The 11,768-nt window shown below is 43.7% G+C and overlaps 1 protein-coding gene across 1 annotated transcript; it reads right to left on the reverse strand.

Moving 5' to 3' along the window:
• Positions 1 to 1,561: 1,561 nt before the first annotated feature.
• Positions 1,562 to 7,411, reverse strand: LOC119168087 (uncharacterized). Its single transcript, XM_037419509.2, has 2 exons — positions 7,248 to 7,411; positions 1,562 to 1,767 (listed from the first exon to the last, which is right to left on the reverse strand). Exons 1-2 carry the CDS (start codon positions 7,350 to 7,352, stop codon positions 1,612 to 1,614), a joined length of 261 nt encoding a protein of 86 aa, XP_037275406.2. The 5' UTR covers positions 7,353 to 7,411; the 3' UTR covers positions 1,562 to 1,611.
• Positions 7,412 to 11,768: the final 4,357 nt, after the last annotated feature.

Genomic DNA, 11,768 nt, shown 5'->3' on the forward strand with positions numbered 1-11,768 from the left:
AGGAACGTAGACCAGTCACTTTACCACTCCACCACTTTGATGATGACATGAACGCACTTGAAACCACATTCAGCATAGCCCTTTGTCACTTATTGAACGCGTCCTCGCGCAAAAAAGAAGGTGTCTGCATCTTGTTCTTGGAGCGCCATGGTGATAGCAATTTTTTCAGCAGTGGCATGACTTACTTTGCACCCTAGCAATGCCTGCGGCACACGGCGTCTACGTGCGTAGAAGCATCGTTACACAATCTAATCAAAAAGCTGCGTCACATCTATGAAAGACGAAAACAAAAAGAAACAAAAAAGGTTCCACCCTTCTTTCAGGCTTTGGCACCACTAGTGCTCAGCAGCCGAATATTTTGATTTGTTTCATTTTTGAAACTCTGTCAGGCATCTGTATAACTTTCACTTGAGGAATATATGTATTCTGTTGATGTTCATTAAGTGGTGCATTCACATTAGTGATACATTCGCGTGATACATCAGCGTTGAAAGATCGTCCTCCAGAAAATTGTGGAACCCATGTTGTGCTGTGATCTTACGCAATAAAGTATGTGTATAAGCTGTCGGACTTTCCCTTTGTGAAGCTAAAAAGAACTGGGATTGCACCAATTGGACGGCTGTCTTGCATCTACTCACAATCGGTAAAGCCCGCCTATTAGTACGACTCCAATCACCTCAGCCCATATGTTGCACATGCGCTTCAGACTACACCTGACTGTTCGTGTTATTATCGCCAAAAGTGCACCAACAACATCGAGCAACTCTGCGCGTGCTCTCAACCCACTCCCGGAAGCATCACCACTGTACAGCTTGCTCATAAGCTGTTTCACGTTTCCGGTCGTGAAATGCCAAATCAAAGCATGCGCTACTCATCAGAAAGCCCAGCAGATGAGTGTACTATTAGAAACCCAAAGTTCTCTTTTTTCTTACAATTTCTAAAACATTACAAAAATCACAAAAATACAAAATTTCACCTTTTTTGTATTTAAATGACTGCTAAAAACCTTGAAGGTAAAAAAGCGAAGGTGCAGATACCTATACCGTGCTTTTTTATTTCTGATATTTACGCGAAAGCACCAAACACGCAGTGATCGGAATGCACGCGTAGCTATAGCGTTCTAGATTTCAGCAGAAGCACCGAGTTTTTAGGCATTGCCAAAGTTTTTCGGCAAAACGAATTGACTTTTTTCCCTCCTTTTTTTCTAGAAATTTATGAGCACAAATACTGAGAACTCGTTTGAAGCGAAACTTCAAGTTATAGGTATGCATTTTTCACCTCTCGCCTGACGATCTCTTTAAAAATAGTTGTGATATTTGCTCTAGAGTCATCTTCATGTGCGTACCTACGTTACCAGTTACACGGGCAACTTGACAAAGATGTTTAATTTACTCCGTTCAGAATTGTGAATGCTGCGTATTAACGCCCTACTTGCATATATTTAGCCTTTGTGAGCACATGGTTGCTGTCCTCTACAGGGAATTTCAAAGCTTTGTAGTGGCACTGAAATAGCACGCGTGATATATCACTGATTTCCGAAGCATACGCAGCACTTGTTGACAGCAGCGCTTTTCTGTCTAAAAATATAATACGATGTTATCACCGCTGAACTCACGTGTGGTGATTGATGGGACTCTTGAAGTGCCACACATAGGTGCTATCCTTGGTTTGTTCATTGAGGTAGGTGAGTGTGGCCGTGGCACACTTGAATTCCGGGTCGTCGCTTGATGTGTATACCATGGCAAGGTACGGAAACGAACTTATCATCTGTGACAGTAAGGCCAAAGGGCAATACACTTTGTAAGATATACGCAAGTTTAATAATAAAAAAGAATTCCCCGCTTCCATCCATTCACACAAGGCTAGATTACAGCAGAACGGCTGGGCACTTAGGGGGTCCAGGCCTGGCTAGGCTTTTATCCTCTGCCATTCATCTTTCCCAAACGCACTATGCTTTATTATACACGAGTATGCGTCCTCTTTTGCGTAGCAATGCGCCAATGAAATTGGGCGAATACCACGCTACAACAGAGTTGTCAGCTGAAATAAAGGAACACACGGCCGGCAAACAGCTAGTTACAACCTATTTATCAATCTTTTTTAACCAACTGTATCGAGTAATTGACCAATAATACAGCACATGGCTACTCTTGATGATGAGAATTTATTACCTACGACACACTACGACATCGAGCATAATAGCTGTGGAGTAATAAATAAAACGCTCTACATGAGTGCGTTCACTGCTTCAGCATTCATTCACCGAAATGTTTACCCTGGAGCGGAAATACCTTTGGAGCACTTGGCAGGTCACAACCAGTTGCACCTCGAGGAAGATGCAATGAACGCGATAGAAAAAGAGAGGAGTGTTATTCGAAGCAATGCCACTAGCCGGTCACTTTATTATCAGACAGAGCTTCAAACACAGCAGAACGCAAACCTATATAAACCCTGCCGCCTACTGAATGTTGTCAAAATAATTTTTTTTATAAAAGCTGGTATGAAATCGATTGATTGACAGAAACTTGTCTCGTCAAGAACAGAGACGAAGGCGAATAAAACAACACACTGATCCCGATTAAAACCATATAAAAGCGTGATGTTGCAGATCATATGGGGGCCACAACGTCATGCGTTTTATTTGCTTTTCTTGAACGTGGCTCTTGAGCGGGTGCCGAAATGTCACCCTTCTGCTTGCTTTTCATCATGGTCAGTTTGTTGATTTGATTCTCCAAAATATAGCATATCCAGACAAGTATACTGAAACACAAAATGTGTTGAAGCGTAATTATTCCTTTACACGCGACTACTCTACTGAAAGCAAGTACCGTGGTTACCTAGTGATTGCATTTTATGGCTTTTGCGCAAGGAATGCGGGTTTCAATTTAGGTGTAATATTAGAGGTCGGTCTACTTCTTCATAATCAGGAACGTTTAAAAACTGAACTTCATAAATTTTACGTAGCCCTCTGCTTTGTAGGCTTGTTACTGTTCGAATCATTTCGAGATTTTAAAGCCCAAAAATGAACTACTCACATCAAGCAAAAATGACAACTGCTACAATTTACGAAACATTACAGTGTAAACGGGGGTGAAAGGAAAGACCTTTGTTTATTTGGAGCGCGTAATGAACTTTTAGCCATTAGGCACAAACTATTTCGCCATCTATGCGTTCATCCTTTTAAACCCAAAGTATCCCTTGTCATACTGGTGATACATTCCATTTTAGCGTAACGTAAGAGGTAGGATCAACTAATGAAAACAGCAGTTTCGATAAGTCTAATACAAAAGGTAGGTCTCGGTCGTTGTTTCAGAATGTGTCAATAATTCTCTTAATAAACAGCGCCGATAACTAGGGACAAGAGAAAGAAGGAGACAGACAGCGGCAGTGCCGCTGTCTGTCTCCTCCTTTCTCTTGTCCCTCGTTATTGGCGCTGTTTTTTTAAGTGAATCATGTCGTACCAACTTGCCCAAGCAACAACGTTAGCTACTTTCAATAATTCTGTAGCTTTGAAACACACAATAGTTGTGGTATATGGTGGTACCAGTGACGTGTCAGGATGTGGCTAAAAGTGAAATATCGCACATATGGTACTCATGTATATGACGTGTGAAATAAAAAGTTTTCATCACTGCGGCAATTCCTTTCTACTCGTTTACGAAACCTCGGCGTGCAAAACTATGATGTTACTCGATAGCCACACTTGGTATTTTCTGCATTGTCGATAGAGATGGATCATTTTATGCCAGGGAAACAAAACTTGCTACGGACGTGGCCTAAATACAGACCAACATATGGACATAATGACAACATTTGTTCACAGTTTATTTAAAGTGTATGAGTATTTTAGTGTTGCCACAAAGATGGAAGCATTAATATGATATTGCACGACTCCTAGGGTTGTGTATGTTTTCTTTAGAAATAGAATAGAAAACTTTTTTAACACGGAAGAATTACTTCTCTTCTACAGGAACTGAGCATGTCATCTTTTTTCTCCAATGTGAAGCTTCCTGAAAGAACTCTGTCTTACTTTCCAGGAATAATATGAACTAATTCATGCTCATAAAACAATTATAATAATGCGTAAAGATTTAACGCAGTTCAGAATACTTTCGGAAAGATAATACAGAAGTGCTGAATAAAAACTCCTAGTTTTGGCAGGACAACTGCGGTGTCATATAACAACGTGATAAAGATTAGAAGCCTGTTTTCTGAAATTCGCGTGTCCGCTTCAGCGTCTTTGGTTGCAAGCGATCATGATCATGATCAAAGCTTTACTTCTCCCAAAAGGGGGAACCGGCACAGAGGTCGGTTACGCTGCTTAGAGGAGGTCAAAATGGATCCTTTGGGACAACGCGACCTCCAATGCGCATGAGATTACCGGGCCTTGCTGTGCCGACTCTGTGGTACGCAGTAAGGACTCCCACGTACATTCTTTGCGTGAAGCTTCAGCGTACAGTGGGCACGTCCATGCCATGTGTATCAGGGTGGCTGACTGTGAGCAGTATTGAGTGTGGGGAAACGAGGTGTGAGTATACCTTGCTATAAAGCCAGGAATTGGGAAAGACACTAGTCGGAAGCTTGCGCCACAGGACGGCATCCCGTCGGAGAAGATCTTTATGAGCCGAAGGATAGTGGAGATGGCCTAGTGTATAGTACTGTAGAATGTCTGCGTAAGTAACCAAAACAGTTAGTTCCCCGCCCGCCTTGAAGTGCAAAAAAAGGGAAGTGTGAGGCGTAAGAAACTCTACCCTGCAGTTGATAACACGGGAGAGAGTGTGTGCCTGCACATTTCCATCAAGAGGTTCATAGGCTGGGACCTTGACAAGAAAGCTAGGTGAGGCAGCCGGGGTGTTATGCTTTTGATTGGGTATGCCTGTGTATAGATACGACTCCCATCATAATTTCTATTGGAATCAATTTTGATCACATTTGTTTATGGGTCTTCCATAGCCAAAGCAACGGCAACCTCTTCGGCAACTCCTATATCGATGGAGTGAAGTGCACTGCATTCGATGCTCCAACCACGGTGTCGGTCTAGGGCAACAGCCACCAGTGTTGTTCGATGAGGTTGCCGAAAGGCGTCTGTGTTGGTGACATCGGAACAGTTTCAGAGATGTTTCTGTAGTTTGCGCGCACTGCCAATCCTACGATTCGCATGATGTTCAGTGTGGATTTGCATGGCGAGTGGAGGATACGAAGGCTGAGTCGTTGATCTGTTGGTACGTCTTGGTAAGTGGTGGCCGCCTTTGTGGGAAGGAGTCCAATTTGGTGGAACACAGCGTGTCCCACATCCGAGAGCGAGAGCCTTTAGAACTGTGACGTAAGCGTAGCTTCGATAACGTCAATGAGCGTGTTCGACACCCCGATGTTGCGAGCGAAGAAATGGTTCCACTTGGGAGCGAAAATTCAAGAGGGATGGAAACAGATTAATAATTCAAATATTCGCTTTCAGTGATAATTGAACCCGGTACTCCCGCGTGAGAAAGACATGCTTTACGATACAGCCGTCACATCTGCTTAATGTCAGTTGTAATAGTGCATTAATCGCGGAAGTTGATTTATGTAGTAGTATCAATGCTGCTTCGATGAACTAAACCGGGCTATGATCGCAGAGATATGTTCGGGGAAAAGAAGATGAACTTAGTTTTGCGCACGACGTTTCTCGAAATAATATATTGCAGTATCTTGGTGTTACGCTGCACATCGTATGCAAATCACTTATCCTGGACGCAAGTGCCTGAAACCTCTTCCAAAAAACGAATGAACGTCTTGAGAGTGCCGTTGAATGAGACGAGGAGTCTTAACGCATGTAATATTGCGTGTAGAAGCCTATAATTGTATCAGGCGTTAAAACATATGAATTCCTTAATGTGTTTGGTGTTTAAAGCTGCCCGCAAAGTGTGCCACTACGCAAGTGTGCGTGAAGCTTTAGTGGTATGGGGGGGGGGGGTGCTTAAGCATTTTTCAAAAGGAAAAATTATGGTGTAGTGGGCATCTCGCAGTTGGGCTTGTAGGCATTTCTGAAATTGTCAGAATCGGTGAACGTTCCGCGCACAAGGGTTTCATGCCTTGTGATAACATTGAAGAAGAATCGTATGGGAGCAAACTTTATAATTGATTTCCACCCGAGAAGGAAACTTGCCGTGCCTTCCGAGCTTTTTTTCTGTCAGTATCAAGTAGGAAGAATAAACAAAACGAAGCTCGCGCTAATTTGCGCAAGGGAACAAATAGCAAAACTAAACAATTTCTAAGACCAACCTGGTTGCTCCTAAGCTGTTTATCGGCCTTAGCTAGGGAGTCCAGGCTCTAGGTTGCTTGTACGTTGACGCGCTTCAGGCAGATGAGGCTTAGAGTGTTTCTACGCTGATTCCCAGTGAAGATAGACCCGAATTAAGCCGCAGGCAGTGAGAGACACGAAGTGTTTGTGCAAACTACAGAAACCAAGTGTTCGTTGCTCAAATGGACCTACGGGCACGTCGTCGTGACGTACGCCTTTGATTGCTTCGAGTTCGTCCCACAGCCACCGATGCTTTTTCTGTTCCCTGGTGTTCTTTCGTTGTGCGAACTTGGGGTCTTCGGCTCACCACTTTCTTCTGGCAGCTTTTTTTTTTCGGGCTCACTTTCACCTTGTTCAGTTTTACTGGAGTAGTGGTGAGTAAGAATATTGGCCCCACTTCTGTGGCATATAGCCATTAATGATGATATCTTTGTGTGAATTCGCAGAAGGCTGTATATGGCTGTTTTCTGCGATTGGCTCCCAAGAAATGACTTGCTGATAGACCTCTCTTTTAAAAAAAGATTGTATAGTCGCCGCTCTTTTCAACAAAGATGTTCTTTACGTTAATTGACCCTTATACTAAATTTATATGAACTATAGGCAAGAATGATAGCTATTGAAACCTTTACGTTCGGTGTAAAGAAGGTCTCTTATTGAAGTTGCAAAATATTTCTCTTAGTGAAGGGCCTCAAGACAACGAAGTCTCGTGGAACAGATATTTTGTCTAAAAAGCCAATAAAGTTGCTCACAACCCGCTGCAAGGTGCCGATATTGATCGGGATCAAGGGGCTCTGCACTAAAGAAAGCGGCGTTTTTCACTATCTGATTGACTACTAGCCAGCCCGATTCGCAGAAGCCTAATTTATTATTTTAGCATTTTTTCTTACCTATTGCTAAGAAATTGAGTGTGCACAGAAGTGCAATGCAAATATGATGGTATGAACATTTCATACTTTTGAATGCTTACCTCGAAAGCATCCACTGGGGCAGTCTCTTGATATTTAGTTTTGAAGTGGGTGTATCCCACAGAAACTAAAAGCAAGCACAATGCGATGACACTTATTGCAGTCATTGCGTATTAAAAAATGTCGTCTACTCAAGACAAAGCCCAATCGTGTGTGTTCTAGCTGCTCCTAAATTCAACTGAGCACATGAATCTCTCTACTCATAATCGCGACAAATGACAGCATTTCTGACCCGCGGAAACCTCTGCAGATGTTGAGAGGACGCTATCGGAAATGATACAAAATAAGGTTTCCACATGCTGTGGCGGGCAGGAAGGCATAAATTACACGAAACACGTGAGACATTTTACTTTTACATATATATGCTCGCTGATAGGACAAGTCCATCGCACTTACCATACGTTTCTTCATGATTATATGGTATGAAATGCAACCGAATGCTATATTGGTATAAACTTTAGCTCAAAAGTCTTGCTCACTAAAATAGCAGGAAGATTTCGAGCAAATATAGAGTTTATAAATTGATGGTTTGACGTACATCAATTTGGGGCTGGTAAGTTATTCACGTGGCAGAGTTCTGCTTTAGCTGTAAATGTAATGCCGGAAAGGAGAGCTGTCACACATCCGGAAAAGGGCCATAATGTAGCCGACATCATGAGCCTGCTAACTGCATAGGCTCTGGCATCATTCTAATTACCACTCCTGGATATCGGAGACAGGCATACTTAGGACAATCTAGATGTCTGCATAAATCACAGCATGTAAAACGCTAAATAGCGTACATTGGTGCTTGCTTCATTAGAGGTACTCTTTAGATTTGTCGTTTTATCGCGAAATATATAATGAAGAGAAGGAATAATGTCGGAGCAAGCACATAAAAATTTTATTTCACCACAAACGTATCAGCTTCACGTGATGACTACTTGTATGTCCTTTAAAGACGCGAACAAAGACAAAGGGCACTTTCAGTGTCAACTTTAAAACAGCTCAACACCATGAGGAAGAAGGAATCATAGGGGCAGGCAATTACTCGTAACTAAGAAGTTCATTAGAAAGAACAGGCCGTTTTATGCCGAGAGATGTCGCCTGCCTACTGAGGTGGCTAAAAAGTTTAATTGTTTTAATTATCTAATATTTTACGTCCCAAAACAGCCACATGAATAACAGAAACTCCGTAGTGGATAACTCCGAAAATGTTGACTATCCGGTGTTCGCTCAGTACCGAGGCTTCAAGTATTTTGCTTCCGCCTAAATGCGAACGCCGCGGTGGTGATCGAAGCCGTGACCTCCAGGTCAGCAGCCGGGCCTTCTAACCACTTTTCCACAGTGAAGTACGGTGGTTGATGATAATCAAGGGTAAATTAAACACGTGACAGCGTGTGCTGCGTTTACGCAAGCAAAAAAAAACTGACAACAATTGAAATGTTTTTTAGTCTGTCTCTCTGCTTACTATTTGTTTATTTCTCTCTCTTCCTTCATTTCTTTCTTTTCTTGCTCTTTCAGTTTTCGTGTGTTTCACTTTTTCGTTTTCTCTTTTTATTTATTCCCTTCTCCTATTTTGAGTCTGCCTATTTATTTCTCTTTTCACGTTTCTTTGTTCTCGCTTTTCTTATTCTTCATCTCCTGCAAGTTACCCTCTCCCCTCATTCTCCCCACCAGATCTCATTATTTACTTTTGCCAACCTGTTGCTTCACCATAATAATTAAGGTTGGCTGTACAGGCACTCTGGTAGAGCCAGATTGAGGGCATAGACCGGTGGTTAGCGCTCTTGCTATTGGGTCAAGTGTACAGATGAAGTCACACTTAAGCAGTTGAGCAGTTGACCGAGATGTGCGTAAGCACCTCCCTAATATTCACCGCTGTGTTTTAGATAAGTTGGCTAGGAGCGCTATGAGCGTGCCGGTGGCACGGCCATGACTTAGTCGGCATGTAAGTTTCCTCAAGGGCCATGGTGACCAATACATAGGGCGTTTCCGTTTGAGTTTTTGTGCGTGTTCAAGGCTCTTCTGAAGCGGTTTGCGTTTAGTAGAGAAGCTAACATGCAGCAGATTTACCAACCAGCCTTGCATCAAACTTACGTCAAACCCAGCGGTGACTCCTAGGTTGCGCTCGTGTGTTACGTGTTCGTGTACTGGAACGCTATATACAGCGGTCATTCCGACTGTACGCGAGTTCGAATCCTCCCCGGTGAAGTATCTTTTCTCCCATAATTTCTCTTTTTCTGTTATAATCTATAACTCTACTTCTCTACACTCATACTCTCACCCATCAGCGCTTTGTCAGGCCACGCAAGAGAAATCATGCACACTATCTCGGAGCGAGCACCAGAGGACAAATATGACTATGTTCACGTAGAGAGAAAGAGTGAGTGTTGGTTCATGAGAATAATTTCTGTTTCCTAATAACACATTTTGATGAGTATGAAGAATTTGGCAGTAAAAAGTCTGCAAAGCCCTACGGACTGTCTAAGGCGTAATACGAAGCAATTTTAGGTGAACTGAAAATGTCGAGTTGTTCGCCTTTCAGGCTAACGTACTCAGATGAACGTACTCCTTTGTGTAAATTGAGTAGTAGTGTGCTCGACGCCAAATTTACAGGCTTATTCAGTACATTGCGACAAAAGTAGGTTGGTTTTTAGACTGATGCAACGTCGGAGTTCACGTACTCATCCGATGTAGACGTATGCTACGCTGTGCTGGCGTGGATAGCACGCAAAGTGTTTTGTGGCTGGATACTTTAGGAATGAACAACGCTAAACTAGAAGTAGAATGGTCATAGCAATACATATTTAGCTCCTCTGACACGTGCCTAAGCACTTCGGTGTTTCTGAAGTGCCGGCACAGTTGCTGGTGAAGCTAATTAAGCACACCTGCAGCCGTGTTAAGTCGCACGAAAAAGTTATATTGGAGTCAGTATTTTCAAATTACAGCTAATTCTAAACAAATGAAGTTCCCCGTCCCACACAAACGTTCCGGAACTGTTTGTTGAAGGTCTACGAACTCTTGCGCTTGTTGACATGGGTGCCGCCATATCTGTGATGAGTCGAAACTTTGCTGTTCGAGACAAAAAATAACAACGCCGCCTTCCGACGTATTGCTGAATACCGTGAGCACGCAACCTATTCGACCAGTCGGAGCATGTACGGCGAGAGTAATCATCCAGCGCGCCCTGTAGTACATCCAGTTTCTCGTGTTGGCCACTTGTTCCCTCGACGTGATACCTGGATAGGACTTTTTGTCACGCGGTCATGCCGTAATTGGCTGCGCTCGCGCACAGGTGAAATTTTCTGTGTTTTTTGATGCTCCATCTACCGACATTGAGCTCATTCACCTTGGCAAGCTTCTTGTTGCTTCTGATATAGATGTTCTCCCTCTTAGTGCCATCTTTGTCCCCGTCAATCGCGCTGGATTGTCCGGCTCTACCGTTGTGTTCTCCCCATCTGACATTTTCAGTCACCGCCACGGTACGTCTCTGCCATACGCCGTTCTACCACCTCACCAAGACACTTCCGGAATTGTCGTTTGCAATCCTAGCCCATGCCCTCTCACCTTCAGAGCTCGCGAAGCACTGGGCTATGTTCTTCCTGTTGATGACAACGCTATTGTGCCTATTGAGTCCCACGACCCTGGCCAGCAACTTCAACTGAACGCTGTTACTCCTCCTTTTATGCGGGATGACCACTCCTCGGATATCTTCGATCGTTCCATCAACAGCAAGCTTCCTCTGGATCAACGGAACCAGCTAATAACCCTTCTGCATGAATTCCGTGATTCATTTGGCCTTCCTCAAAAGGCAGTGAGTCAAACTAACACCGCCGCTCACACAATCTACACTGGAGCGCACCCTCCTTTGCGGCAACGCCCCCACCGCGTATCACCCAAGGAACGAAGTGTAATTGCAGAGCACGTAGATGATTTGCTTCAGCGCGGTGTCATCACGGCATCTTCTAGCCCCTGGTCTTCACCTATTGTGCTAGTGAAGAAAAAAGACTGTTCGTTAGATTTTGTGTCGACTACCAGCGACTGAATAAAATTACACGGAAAGATGTGTACCCTCTTCCCCGCATGGACGACGCTATCGATTGCCTACAAGGTGCCGAATTCTTTTCTTCGCTGGATTTACGTTCAGGTTACTGGCAGATTCCGATGGCAGAGTGTGACCGTCCCAAAACAGCGTTCGTTACGCCGGACGGCCTATACGAATTAACGGTTATGCCATTCGCTCTGTGAAATGCACCTGCAACGTTTGAACGAATGATGGACAGCACTTTACGCGGCCTTAAATGGCAGATATGCTTCTGTTACCTTGATGATGTTATCGTATTTTCTCCCGATTTCCCTACCCACGTCGACCATCTGCGCAGATTTATTCAGTGCCTTACTAAGGCAAACCTTCAGCTTTACCTAAAAAAGTGCCGCTTCGGGGCTCGCCAGCTTACTATACTTGGTCACGTTGTGTCAAAGGATGGAATTTGCCCCGACCCAGACAAACTTCGAGCCGTAGCCAACTTTCCGAAGCCGAC

The sequence above is a fragment of the Rhipicephalus microplus genome, chromosome 6, assembly GCF_043290135.1.
Source record: "Rhipicephalus microplus isolate Deutch F79 chromosome 6, USDA_Rmic, whole genome shotgun sequence".
Classification (NCBI taxonomy): Eukaryota; Metazoa; Arthropoda; class Arachnida; order Ixodida; family Ixodidae; genus Rhipicephalus; species Rhipicephalus microplus.

Coding starts and splice junctions, on each gene's coding strand:
- LOC119168087 (XM_037419509.2), bottom strand. CDS start 7,352: ATGACTGCAATAAGTGTCATCGCATTGTGCTTGCTTTTAGTTTCTGTG. Junction 1,768..7,247: donor CCCCAGTGGATGCTTTCGAG/GTAAGCATTCAA, acceptor TTACTGTCACAG/ATGATAAGTTCGTTTCCGTA.